Raw genomic sequence first — 14,338 nt, 5'->3', positions numbered from 1 at the left:
ATCCAGACAGAGTTGAGTATTTGGGGACACAAATATGAGATTTTTAAATTCTTCAGTTTTTGAAATACTATATATCAAATAATACAAAAGAAAATGAACAGTATTTGCCTTCTCATGTTTCCCTTTTCATGATCAACATCTAAAAAATCCTTTGGCCTATTTCTAAGCATGACAAATCAGTAGCGTACCAAATGAGGAGAAATAAAGCATTTAAATTTAAGCTGATTAAAAATTCAGAATTTATATGCAAATTAGTATAAATTTATATTTATGCATTTTATTTATGGTTTAGTTACATATTACATTTGTTAATGCCAACTGCCTATTTGGTGAATGTTGCCAAATAACATTCATTTTTAGGATTACCATGAGGAAAATGGATTTACATTTTATTTATATGTGAGAACAGTTTTATTATTTTCATTTTCAATGAAATGTTAGACTCTGAAAATCCAATAAAAGTAAAATATTTTTATTTTGGTAACATTACATATTAAGATATTTTTTTATTTGGGGCTGAAAAATTAGTATAATTAAGATGAGTACTGATTAAAAGAGCCTCACTATGTAAGTGAACAAAGATGCATATTCATGTTGGTTTCTCATATGGTTTAAATATTGTCATTTTAATACTACAGACATGTATAGCATGCTATATATATATTTTTAATGTCAGTAATTGATTGGATTCTGTACCTGAGACTTTTCTTTTCAACATTTGGGAAGGCATAATGGAGAAAGCATTTTGACATATTGTCTTGAGTTCTCTCTAAAAAGAACTGAAGAGCTGATGACATTCACCCTTAGACCAAGCAGTCCTTTGATGACATGAGTATGATTCATTTGCCAAGAGGCATGTATTAAAACATATATCTACTTACTATTTTTTTCTCTTTCTAAACCAAACTGATATGGAAGTAGTTCCAAAAATATTCAAGAAATGGGATACAGCATGGGGCACCTGGGTGGCTCATTTGGTAAAGTGTCCTCTTGATTTTGGCTCAGGTCATGATCTCAGGGTGGTGGGATGGAGCCCCGTGTCAGGCTCTGTGCTGAGTGTGGAGCCTGCTTAGGACTCTCTCTCTCCTTCTTCCTCTGCTCCTCCCTCCAATCTTACCCCCTACCCACCCCACCACTGCTCTGACCCTTCAGGTGCTCTCTTTCAAAAAAAAAAAAAAAAAAAAAAAAGTGTGCCAGAGAAAGAGAGAGAGAGAGAGAGGGAAAAAGAAAGAAAGAAATGGGTATGGCTTTTTATTGGAAACATAAATTTCTCATCTGAGTGTTGGTACTTGCTCATTTTCTTTATTTCAATTAATGGCAACCTCTTCCTATGGTAACCGCTCCTTGCCTGTCACAGTCGGTTGTCAACTCTAGCTATTACCATCTTCCCAAAAGACCAACTTCCCCAATGCATCCCCTGTACCAGCCAGGTTGTGTTACATTTGTATGTGTTCCTGCCTCAAAGACATTAGCCTCCCTTGTGGTGCTTGGGTGGTGCAGTCAAAACCCCTGGTTTTGGCTCAGGTTGTGATCTCTGGGTAAGGAGATGGAGTCCCGAGTTGGGCTGAGTCCTCGGCTCAGTGCCGAGTCTGCTTGGGACTCTCTCTCCCTCTGATTCTCTGCCCCTCCTCCCTCCTGCTCTCTCTCAAATAAATAAATAAATCTTTTTTTTTTTTTTTTTAAAGATGTTAGCCTCTTGGGGGAGCGGGTGCGGATATTGAAGAATGTTGTTCCTGCCATGACTGCATTAACTCCCTTCCCTCTGTTACTTTCCAGCCACAGGACCATTGCTGGGCAGCATGTCCACCCACCCACTGGAATCAGGAATAAATGTAGAAGAGTTCGGTTTGGTTCAGCAGACAGCTATGGTAGGTGTTGGGGTACAAAGTGAACAGATCTTTTTAGTCTCCAGGAGCTCGTGCTTCAATAATCTGTCTCATATTATCCTTCAGCATCATCCTGCCCACTTGGCTGCTCCTCTTTTGTTCGCTGTTGTGTGAGCTCTCAACGTCCTGGCATTGCTTCACACCTTTCCTCACTTTGTTCTTTAACCCTGGTACTAGATTTCTTTTTAATCACGGCCAACACCCCATCCCCAAGTGTTTCAGGGAGCCTCCAATTTAAGTCTCCAGAAAGCTTTCTGAGCTAAGTAAAAGACATTCTAAACATTTAACTCTTTTTATTTTTCTAAATTACTAGATCATAAGCAGCCATAAAATAAAAGATGGCACCATCGTATCTGAAGTGGTCATCTGGGAGCAACAGGAATCTCTTAGTTTCTTGAATAATTTTAAATTTCTATGTAATTGATTGGTGATATATGTTCTTAGCTATTTAAAAAAATTCAAAACAATAATGACATTTGAAAACAACGTAGGGAGAAAATCTAACGGTTTATGGCAGATTTGTATATCTTAAGAAGGATTTTGGATGAAATATTAAAATGGAGTCTTGGAAAGATCATAGAATGCTCCTATTCTTGCCTAAATACAAAATTAAAGGAGATTTTTCTTGCTCCTCTCCTCAACAACAGCAAGAATTTATAGATTTATATAGATTTCTAAGAAAGTGGGACAGTCAGATCTGTGAAAATAGAAATAAAGAACATGAAAACTGTTGCAAAACGAAAGTATTTCTCTAGATCATTCAGATTATTTAAGACAATAATTTCATTTCTCAGAAACACGCATGCTCTGGCCTGGTTCTCTTCGGAGACTCTCCCTGTTTCCCTTTCTTGAGATCAGGTCGGACTCCCCCCTCCCCCCTCCCCACTATGCTGCACTGTGGTGGGCTTCCCAGAGCCTAGAGAAAAATTAAACTCTGGCGGTTGACTAAATGACCACTTTGTCTCTGAAAGTAGCCTAAACCTTCTCACTTCTAATTAAACAAACAAAATCCCCCACATTTTACTGATTAATAGTTTTTCTATTTTTTCCTCCCCTCATTTTTGCTATAATACCATTATATCTACTGTTCATTTCAAACATGCAGTATTTCAACTACATTTAGATTAACTAAGCTTCTCACGATCTGGTCTTGAAACTGAACTATCACCTATCGTAGTATATTATGAAGAAATACGTTTCAAGACGAACAATGATTTGCTATAATATAGGCCATTTTATGCAGGAAACTGTTTATATAGGAAAATGTTTCTAATAACACAGACATTCATGTGTGGGGTTTTGTACTCAGGTTCGGTAATTTATAGTTGCACCCAGAATGTTGCTTTTGGGGATCTTTTTAAAATTTAGAACTCATATTATTACCTAATTGGTAGTCAGCCACTTCTTTTTCAACATATGAAGGATGTAGCTGTTAACTCTGTAGCTTGTAAATAGATTCTGATTAGTCCACGATAACTGGTTGGATTCAATATTACCATGTCAAGCAAGTGGCCTAGTACTTCTGGTCTTTACAGAAAATTCCCAACTGGGTGGACTGCATGGCAGCGGACCTGCTAAATTTCAGTCATGTTGGTTATACTGTGTCAGCATATCCTACCTCCCCAAAGCTACGTCCTGCCAACTCACTCGCTATGGCGATTTGCCCTCAAGCATCTTTTTCAGGGTGTCCTTTACTTCTGTGTTCCTCAGGGTATAGATCAGGGGGTTGAGCAGGGGAATTACGAGACTATAAAACACAGAGACCACTTTGTTGGACTTCCATGAATCCCCTGCCTTGGGGTGCTGCAGGTACATGAAGAACAGGGTCCCGTAGAAGATGATGACCACAGTGAGGTGGGAAGCGCAGGTAGAAAAGGCTTTGCACTTGCCTTCGGAAGACTGGATTTTTATAATGGAAAAGAGGATGCAAAAGTAGGAGATAAGGACCGTCAGGAGGGATCCAGTGAGGTTCACTGCTGAGAAGATCAAGAGCTGCTTTTCTTTGTTGCCGGTGTCTGAACAGGAGAGGGCCAGGAGAGGGGGGTCAGCACAGTAGAAGTGGTGGATGATGTTGGAGTCGCAGAAGGACAACTGGAAAGTCAGAACTGTTTGTATTACAGAGTTCAGGAAGCCATAGGTGTAGACCCCTATCACCAACTCCTTGCAGACCCGCTGAGTCATAATGGCTGTGTAGATCAGGGGGTTGCAGATAGCCATGTAGCGGTCATAGGCCATTGTGGCCAAGAGGAAGCATTCAGTGGTGGCAAAAGCACTGGAGAAGTACAGCTGGGCAAAGCAGCCTGAAAAGGAGATGGTTTTTTTCTTCACCAATAAATTCTGCAGCATCTTGGGCCCAATGGAAGATGAGTAACAAACATCGATGAATGCCAGGTGGCTGAGGAAATAGTACATGGGAGTGTGGAGCTTCAAGTCCACCTTGATGAGCAGGATCATGCCAAGGTTTCCTACCAAGGTGATGAGATAAATTACCAAGAACACCACAAAGAGGGGAAGCTGGAGCTCTGGACGGTCAGTGAATCCCATAAGGACAAATTCTGTCACTGTGGTCTGATTGCCTCTTGCCATTTTTGTTCTCTCTCTTGTTGGAAAAAGAAGAAATATGGCTTCAAAATGATTAGACTGAAAATAAAAGCTTCTTACCTCCTTGTTCCAGTAGCAGATGACAGAAATGTGCCTTCACAATCCCAGCATTACAGACTGTCATTAGCGATAGGGCTTTATTCTGCTAAAAGAGATTCAGAGGAGTCAGAGGCCAACCATTTTCTCTTCGGAGGGTGACTGACCGACTGACCTCCAGGTAAGATGCACCAAGTTACATGCCCAACAACACTGTATGAGAATGCTGGTTTTCCCACAAAACCCAGATCTTATCAAATTTCAAACCTTTGCCACCATCATGGTGAATTCTGGGTAACTCGTGTCATCTTGATTTTTAAAAATGATGAGTAGGAGTTAATAACATTTTTCAAACAATTATTTGCATGTGTATTTCTTTTTCATGACTGCTCAGTTCGGTCCCTTTGATAATTTTCCCATTAGGTTGTGGGTCTTCTAAGCATTTTATTTACATGGACTCTTTGTTTATTAAGGAAAGCAGTCATTTGTTTGATACGTGTATTGCAAATTATTTCTTAGTTTGTCACTCGACATTGGTGTGTTATTTTTTTTCTTTGTGCTACATGGTAAATTTTAAAGAGTTTGGTGTCAACTTTATCAATCTTGTTTTGAATTCTGACATAGTTAAATAAGCTTTCTTTGATTAAAAATTATTTAAAAAATTATCTCTTGCTCTATTCTGAGCTTTATCAGATTTAATTTTTTCAATTAGCAATAATCGCGCCTGAGATAAACCTCATTGGCTATGATACTGCCACTGCGCAAAGCTATCGGATTTAATTTTTTGTTACAACCCTTGTTCTATCTGGAGTTTAATGTTGACATAAAGAATGAGGTAATCAACTCTTTTCACTTATTTACCCAAATAGCTAACCAGGTGTTCTAATGCCATTTGTTACTGTAACAATTTTCCAGTTGATTTTGTTGATTTAAAACTCCAGCCTTATCATAGAGCAAAACATTCATAAGTAATGGGGTTGATTTCTGATTCATTTTCTTTGTAGTCTCTTCTAGAACAAGGACCAAACATTTAAATGTAATACTGTAGTATTGATTTTAGTAACTGATAACAAAATTTCTGGCTATTTTCACATATATATTTTCCAGATGAACTTTGGCATTATTTTATCAAGTTCAAAAAAAAAATAATAATCCTGTTTTCACTTAGAATGTGATTGCATTGAATTGGTATGTTAATTTGCTGAGAATTGACAGCTTTGCATTCAAAATTTCATTGAGTAAGGTATGTATGCCATTTATCAATGACTTTCCTAAATAGAGTTTTAAAGTTTTCTTTAAACTTTACAGATAAACATTCTATATATTTCTTTGAAGTCTATTTACAAATGTATCTTTTTGTAAAGGAAGCTTTTTTTTTTCATTTTGTGGGTTTTTTGGGACTTTTTATATCTAGAAAAGCTACCAATTTTTATAAATAAATTTTATAACTATCTTCTCTACTACAGTTTCCTATCATTTAAAAATAGTTCGTAGTTGATTCTTTTGGGTTTTTCAAATACAGATTCATATATATGAAAAGGATACAAACTTCTTCCCTCATTTCTGTACAGCATCTCTTATTCCTTTCTCATTTCAACATGTATTGGCTAGTCCTTCCTGATTAATATTAAAAATAATGACAAAGGTAGCATTTCTTACTTTTTTTTTTTTTTTTTTTTTTTTTAAGATTTTACGTATTTGCTTGACAGAGAGAGCAGGAGAGCACAACAGGGGAAACAACAGAGGGAGAGGGAGAAGCAGGCTCCCCGCTGAGCAGAGTCCAATGCAGGGCTCAATCCCAGAACCCTGGGATCAAATTTTTACCTCCCAACATTGTAAAGAGTGCTTCAAAAGCACAAGGGGGCTCTCAGGCACATAGACCTACCGGGTAGCCTGTACAACACAACTGGTGCTTGAGAAAGACAAGGCTTTAAATAACTGCCTGTATTTGGTGTGGGTAAAATACAGACTCCCTAGAAGCAAACCTGCCGTTGACACTGGCAGGGCCCAGGGCAAGAATAACAAATGGGGCCCTACGTATACACCGTAGTAAGTAAAAGTTAAATGTAAAGATAACAAATTGGTATGTTCCAGCTCTCCTCCTCAACAAATATACCTTTATAATGACCTGGAAGGCAGAATCCTTGGAGTTCATGCCGGGATGAGGTGGTGAGAGAACCTGCTTCTGGCCCACGGTGTGGCTCGCGGGTGCGAACCTGTCAGCTCACATGATTTACCTGTTCACACCCCTGCAAAGAGCCATCCCTTGGCTTTTCTTAAGCCTGGAGTATGTAAATATTAGCATTATGGTTTACTCTTATAAAGGTGATCTGGGAAAGAGACTCTTGTAAACTCTGAGGGCCATCTGGGCAAGGGTCTTGGTACCTGAAAGATGGTCTAGAAGGGAAGGATAGGATGAATGGGGGTTTGGGGGGGGCACACCTCTTTGGCCTTGTCCCATGGAGTATGGTACAGTAGGAAGAGGCTCAGGATTGCCCTGAAGAATGTGGCCAAGGCAGGGTCCCTTTTGTTTGGCTCTAAGGGTAGTGTTGCCCGTAAGTAAATGCACCTCTGGGCTAGATAACTGAGGGCCTCATCCATTCTGAGGAGTTTGGTCTGTACCCTAGACGGAGTAGGCAGCCTTTGGAATGAACTGGGATGGTCATGGAAGATGGAAAGAACCTCAATTAGTGAAAGATAGATTCAAGGAGAACATTTTAGTAAGGGATGGTTGAGCAAAGAGTTGATTCAGAGCAGCTCAGAGCATGTTGAGGAGACTGTGAGCATCCTTTCTGTTAAGAGCAAGTACATCTGAAAGAGATGAGTGAGAAACAAACTGATGGGGGAGGGGCTGCCATATTGGGTAGAACTTCCCACGTCAGGGAGATTTTAATAACTAGATCAGTAGTGAATGTGGACCCATTAAACATCAGAGCAGTAGAATGACTTGACCAGAGTTAAGCTTTCAGGGAGTTACTCTGGGAGCATGGACAAGGTGGATAGAAGGGAGGGAGGGCGCCATCAGTAGGGACACCAGCTAGGATGTTAGGGCAAATAGATACCCCAAAGGCTGAGTCTGTGTCGCTTGGCAATTGACTGAGATTCAAGTTTTAAGTCTGAGAGACCAGGATAATGATAACCTGAGAATTGATAGTTCAATTAAATTTTACCTTGTCTCTTTCTCTTTCCTAAGAATCTGACACAATTTAAATACACACACACACACACACACACACACACACACACACACGCACCAATAAAGTTGAGGACATACTGAGGAGAAAAAAAAGAAGCAGATTTACTGCTGTATTTATACAAGTCACTGTGAGGTAATGCTTTTAGTAGAAACAGAAATTCTGGGTTAGGAGTGGAGTAAGAGGGAAGGGTGTTGAATTCAGTCTGAGGGAATGGTGGATGGCTACCACACAGGCACAGCTAGCAATATCAATTTGGGAACCATTAATGGACAGAAGATGGTAAAAGTTGTGGGAATCCATGAGACCAATCAGGGACAGAGAAATAGGTAACAGTAGGGGTTGAAGGACAGATCTTTGGGAAAATTATATCTTTAAGGTCTGGGGAAAGGAGTGGTTGTCTGAGGTGCTGGAAGATGTCCAGGCTAGCTCATATCAGGAAATGGTAAGGAGCTTTTAAAATATGGACCTTTCTAATACTCCTGGGTTACTAATGATAAACGTAGCCTATTTTGCTGTGGTCTTACTTGTCTCAATAATGATTTCCAGCAAAATCAAACACTGAGATCTTTAGGAGTGGCACATAAGCAATCTTACTCAGTAAAATTTTGTTGTTCTGGATTCTGTGCCCTCTAAAGGCAAGAGGACATGTTTTTATACTTATTTCTAGAATGGGTCAAGACTCCCTGCCTCCCTTCAAAGTATAATCGTTCTTACTTAACGGTGATGCAGAACAAGTTGGTAACTCTAGAAAGACCCAAAAAGCCAGTGGACCAACACTAGCTGTATTTATCAGCTCTTGCATGATAGAATATTTTTCCTATGTTAGTGATCATTGACATAATTGCACATTTACCTGGTCAGGTTCTAAGACATGGTTAATGCATCCTAATTTCTAGATTTTTTAAAAAGTTTCTTTTGGAGTAGCAAAATATTTATTCATCATTTATCCTATGGAAATGCTTTTTTTTTTTTTTTTGCATTCAAAAATCTTCTAATTGAATGCTCTTTCTTAACAGTTTTCAACCCATTATAGACTCTGATTGTCTTCAAGGGCAATTAAGTTTAAGGCTTACGGATGAGTGCTTAGTCTGTCAGTTCTTAGAATATAACTAGGCCTGATGATAAATTCCAGGAAAAACAAAATAACGAATTTCTCATAATAAGTATTTGACTTGTAATTTTCTACCTAAGAAAAGACTTATGGTCCCTTTAAAAAATAAACTACTGAGCATTCTGATTGATGACTCTCAAACTTAGTGATAATAACCAGTGATTATTTAAATACTTCTAATGTGCCCAGATTCATTCATTCTACTTTATACATTATTTTATTTAATACATAATTATCATTTCCCTCATTTTCTCATGAGGAAACTGAGACACAGAAATATTCAGTAATTTTTGCCAAATTTACAAAGTAGAGAAAGTAGATGAGCCAGGATTTGAAACCAGGTGGGATGATTTTGGAGTCCTCAGGCTAAACTACACTGCTTCCACATTATGATTCCTTTATGATATGATTTTTATATATATAAAAATCATATCATAAATACATATATATATATATATATATATATATATATATATACTTGCAAACTTAGATTCCTATGAGAAAATTTAAAATGGGTTCAGTAATTTTTCTTCTTAGTTTGTTTGGGTACATTAAAACTTATTATGTTTAACCAATATATTCAAGAGTATTGGTTTGTGTTTGAACAATTCAAACAACTTTGTTGAATAACCTAAGAAATCTTCTTAACCTCTGGGAAGGGAGGGGCGCATGAACTACTTTGAGAATCTGGTTAAAAACTAAGTATCTGTTTCTGAGAAAGTTTTACTCATTCAACAATCTGCTTGTGATCTCAGAGATTTTGTGAGTTTATCAGGCCTGTGCTGATAAACTTTCCTAAGAGAATAACACGCTGACAAAAAATCCCAGCTTTTCCAAGTAAAAGTCAATCAACCCTTCCTCATTTGCTTCTCAGGTGGAAGCAACGCATGGCTGTCCTAACGCCCTGTCCTCTTCACAGTCCCAGACCTGAAACCCTTCTCTTGCCTGCCTTGTACTTTTCCCCTTAGCAGCCTTGGAAATGAATAAAACTTACCAAGCACCTATTGGCAGTCAGTCAGGATTTCCAACGTCCTGGAAGCGTCCACTTCGAGTATTTCCAGTGAGACAAACAGATTTCTTCATATCTGACTGGGAGACTTGGCTTCTGTGTTCCATACCAACAAACCTGCGAGTATTTATAAAACGTAATGAGTCTGTTATCTCTTGTTATTTCAGAGCTTCCTGGGTACCAAGGGAACAGTATATACAGAGTTTCTAGGAGATATTTTACATTTGATTTAAGCCACCCTTGGGAGTAAAATCCCTGCATCATCCTGGTGACTAATGATGGCTTGCATTCTGATGCTTTAGTGTGTGCACTCAGGATGACTCTGAAGTCCAGAACCTTTGGTGTGATACTTGGAACTGTCTTCTTGCCCTTAGCAGGGTGTATGCAGTGGGTGGCCTTGAAGTTGTGGCTGGGGCAGGTGCCCAGCAAATGCTTTATAGAAGACAGGGTAAGGTTATGCAAAGATTATGTGCCTAGGATGCACATATGGGACATTTTCGTTTGCAGAGAAAAGGTGGCCTTGGCTAGCATATTTATAACAACAGACAACGAAAGAGAAAAACATCTTCATTTACCCTCTGGCTATATATTTCCTGTTGAACCAAATTAAGGAATAAAGTCATATTCAAAGCCAGGTCAGCAACTAAATATTCTAATGGTTCCACAGGCTTCCTTCCCTTTCTCTCTCCCTTCCCGATTCCCCACCAGACTGAAATTGGGGCAATCAGTACACCCGATGTGTCCAGGGAAGTTCTCCAGTTTCTGGAACCTAGACCTCTAGACCATTAGTTGAAGAAATGTGACCCATCCCGTAAAGCATGGCTGCAAAGAACACTGCCCTCAACACCGGCCTTCAAAGCGAGGGAGCTCAGGTGAGAATGGTCTCCAACTGGAAAGTGCATTTGCTGTCTCTCAGCATTTCCCAAGTTCATTCCTTCACACCAAAGAGGAGGAAGCTAGAAGAGATATGTGCTTGTGTCAGATGCAGAGACATGATTCCAGTGGCCTTTCCCAGTCAGCTTTGCATTTTTAGTAACTTGTAGCAGGTAGATATATGACTTTTCATTCTGTCTGGAGGAGAGAGTTTCTAGGCCATGGATGGTATAGAGTAAAATGCAGGTTTGATTTCCTGAGCTGAAGAAGTCCATCGTTTTGCAAACGCTGTATCTGATTACAAGCAGATTATCCTGACATTAAGCAATAGGACTTCTATTTTGAGAGTCCCTGGGACTGAAGGCCTGTGGTGAAGGCTGGAGTAAGGGACAGAGGCAGAGAGTCAGCTAAACCACTGCCCTTCCTGTCATAACTCCCATCTAGTCCACGGTCAAATGATAAGCAATGTGCCTTTTATTGAGAATTGGTTTTTCTATGGAAATTCTCATTCTCAAATGAGCTAGTTATAGGAATTAAATATCTGAGGGAGAGGTGGGGGGGACGGCTAGGCCTCCTAAAGTCTGTTCTTGCAGAAAGCAGATGACACATCTTGTCTGAGCAAGTGCCCAGCAGGAGGGAGGTTAGGAGAGAAACTGATACCAACAAAACTGAGGGAAACTAGCCATGGCACTTTGGGGCCAGAACTTACAATGTGCTCCGTTCCTCAGCACAACCGGGAAAGAAGTTCTAGATCTAGGAGTGAGATTCTGAAGGGGAAGGTATTTTGAAGAATCCCTGGGTCATGAGATTTAATTGCAATTTTTAGGAAGGACTTGAGTTGAAGGAAGGTACACAATTCATTCATTCAGCTGGGGACAAACTTTAAAAGCGAACATTCTCTGGGGCAATAACTGGAGGCGTAGCTCAAAACCTCTAGTACTTTGTTCTCCCACAACCAAGAACTCAGTCAGCTGTGAAGAACGGTGAGTTGGTGGGTGCTCTGAATTACCATGTTTGCCTTGGAGTCGCCGTTGCTTTTGGTTTGAGGCTTAATTACACATTTAGATTTTCCTTGGTGGAAAATCCCCATCTTAATAGTGCAGAGTAAGTTCAGCAACTGGGAATGTTTATTTATAATTCTGTCCAAATGTTACCAAAATTTAAATAGACCTGGAAGAAAGGTGGGTGTTATTGTCTGAGTGGAAAAGCTCAACCTGCAGAGTAAAGAAAGGCTTCTTCACTCTTGTATTTACTGTGTTTGTATTTGTGAGTCATATGCTCATGCTGTGAGTTCCCATGAAACAGTTTTGCTGTCTGGCTTAAGGAAGGCCTCTTTATGATCTGAGAAAAGAGATAATTTGGGCAGCAGTTATACTAGGGGTATTGCGTTTTGGATGCCTGAGGGAGGGCATCTGTCCGTGACTGATCTGAGTGACATCAACATACTGACCTGTAGGATTTGTTCAGTAATGTGCTATGAGAGAAAATTATTTTGCAGCAAAATGATACACCGAGTTCTTGGAAAGTAAAATTAATCTGATATGTATTTTCCCTCAGACAGCAAAGCCTGCAGATGAGAGTAATTCGGATTTTTGCTGTTTACACTTACATAAGCTCCAAATAAACAAGGTATGTTATACAACCTGAGAAATGAATGCCTTCTGTATTTACCATCCAGAGATCCCCACAGAAGGCAACAGAGAAAAAAGGAGTAGTATAAAGAAAATTTTTATTTGAGAAAACAATAAAGAACCACTAAGCAAAATTTCTAAGATGGGCGGTTACTCTTGTTTTGCATGAAACATTTTGATATCCTGCATTTGATAAATAATTATTTTTGTAACTCATTATTATCCCAGTTTCTAAGGCATGTGGCACCAGTTCAACTTAATTCTTAACAGCAAGAACTGCTTTCCTTTGAAGTCCATTCAACAGTCTTTTACTTTGGTACTGTCTGTGGGAAATTCCTTCCCTAAGAATGCCTTGGGGCATGTGACAACTGATTCAAACATGCTCCTGCCCTTGGTCACCTGGTCCAAGTCAGGACAGGGCTTGCGCCAGTTTGTTTTGGAATTTCAAACAAGGAAGCTGGATGGACCCAGGAATGAGAAATCGAAAATGTAGCTTAAAAAAGGTTTCAGTGGGGAGAATCATTGGGACTAAATCCAGGTTGAGGGAGATGAAAACACTCTTAGTAGCCCTGGGGGTCTTTATAGAGACATAACAACAAAAAAGCTGGTTCTCTGTTGTGCCAAATCCCTAACATCCAAGAGCTAGAGTCCGTGTAGCTATGTAAGACAAGAGATGGATGATGGGCCAGTCAGTATGCAGCAGTAGAGAGGCTACCATTAAATGGGCCCTTGAACTCAAGGGAGTCCTGGACAGCAACTTATTTTGGATTTCTTTAGACACCATGATTGCACAGTTCATAAGGTGGCCAGTGGATATGGATTCGCCATAGGATACTCTGGCCAAGAGACAATCATCCCTGGTGAGCAGAGCATGTAAGAAATTAATCTGTGTAAATGTGCCCGCCCATGGTGATAATGGTTGTTTTCTGTAACAGGAGACTGTGTAGAATGCAGAGGGGAAGACAGCGCCCCCTGCAGCCTAAAATGTGCATGAGATGAAGGAAATTCCAACCAAATTGGGGTATCAGAATTGTCTCCTGTTTCCATGCCAGGACGATGACATTCAAAGCTAAGAAAAACACAAAAAGGGAACTCTGATGTTCTTGATCTTCTGGGAACTCATGAAGGAGGTGTTTGGGTCTGGTGCACTGAATTTCTTCAGTCATTTTGTTTGTCCTTGAATTTTTTTCTTCTGGAGAAAGGTGGGGAATGAGAAAACATCAGACATTGAGGAAAACAATGAATAAACAGAGGGACTGAGTCCAACTGTAGCAATTGATTTCTGAAGAAGAAAAATGTCTGGGTAAAAGGATGGTCTAAAATGTTCAATGGAAGGAATTCTGATGCTATATCATGATTTTTTATAATCCAAGAAGATATTAAAATATCAGTTACCCCGGGCACCTGAGTGGCTCAGTGGGCTAAGGCCTCTGCCTTTGGTTCAGGTCATGATCTCAGGGTCCTGGGATGGAGCCCCGCCTGGGGCTCTCTGCTCAGTGGGGAGCCTGCTTCCCCTCCTTCTCTCTCTGTCAGCCTCTCCACCTACTTGTGATCTCTATCAAATAAATAAGTAAAAATCTTTTAAAAAAATCAATTACCCAGCTGAGTAAGTGAAAGCAGTCACACACCAAGTTATACCATCATAAAATTTCAAATCCTAAAAACTTTCTAGAGAGAGAGAGAGAGATTTTAAAAACGGTATTAGAAAGCACCAACATACCTCACAACAGCTCTGCTCAAAACTGGAAGACAATACGTTGGCTCAAAATACTCAAGTAAAAGTATTTCTTTCCAGCCAAGAATTCTATAACTAGCCAAATCATTACGTGGTTGTGAAAGATAGAAGAAATATATTTTCAAACTTGAAAAAAAGATGTTAAGGCACAACTGGCATGGGCACTGTTGACATCTTCATATGACTTAAAGCATAATGTGAGATGAATGGAGACCAAATGAATCCAATAGAACGTTGGCATTTGGTACTCCAGGTGTAT

At 39.6% G+C, this 14,338-nt stretch overlaps 1 protein-coding gene and 1 pseudogene across 1 annotated transcript; both read right to left on the bottom strand.

The window, feature by feature from the left end:
* Nucleotides 1-3,366: 3,366 nt before the first annotated feature.
* Nucleotides 3,367-4,472, bottom strand: LOC131821931 (olfactory receptor 5M5-like). Its single transcript, XM_059158302.1, has one exon. It carries the CDS (start codon nt 4,470-4,472, stop codon nt 3,537-3,539), a length of 936 nt encoding a protein of 311 aa, XP_059014285.1. The 3' UTR covers nt 3,367-3,536.
* Nucleotides 4,473-5,164: 692 nt separating this feature from the next.
* Nucleotides 5,165-5,292, bottom strand: LOC131822806 (U4 spliceosomal RNA; annotated as a pseudogene).
* Between the last annotated feature and the right edge of the window lie 9,046 nt (nt 5,293-14,338).

This window comes from Mustela lutreola, chromosome 1 (genome assembly GCF_030435805.1).
Source record: "Mustela lutreola isolate mMusLut2 chromosome 1, mMusLut2.pri, whole genome shotgun sequence".
Classification (NCBI taxonomy): Eukaryota; Metazoa; Chordata; class Mammalia; order Carnivora; family Mustelidae; genus Mustela; species Mustela lutreola.
This window is presented reverse-complemented; position numbering and strand designations above follow the sequence as displayed.

What these genes read in the sequence shown, in the direction of transcription:
- LOC131821931 (XM_059158302.1), bottom strand. Translation starts at nt 4,472, where the DNA reads ATGGCAAGAGGCAATCAGACCACAGTGACAGAATTTGTCCTTATGGGA.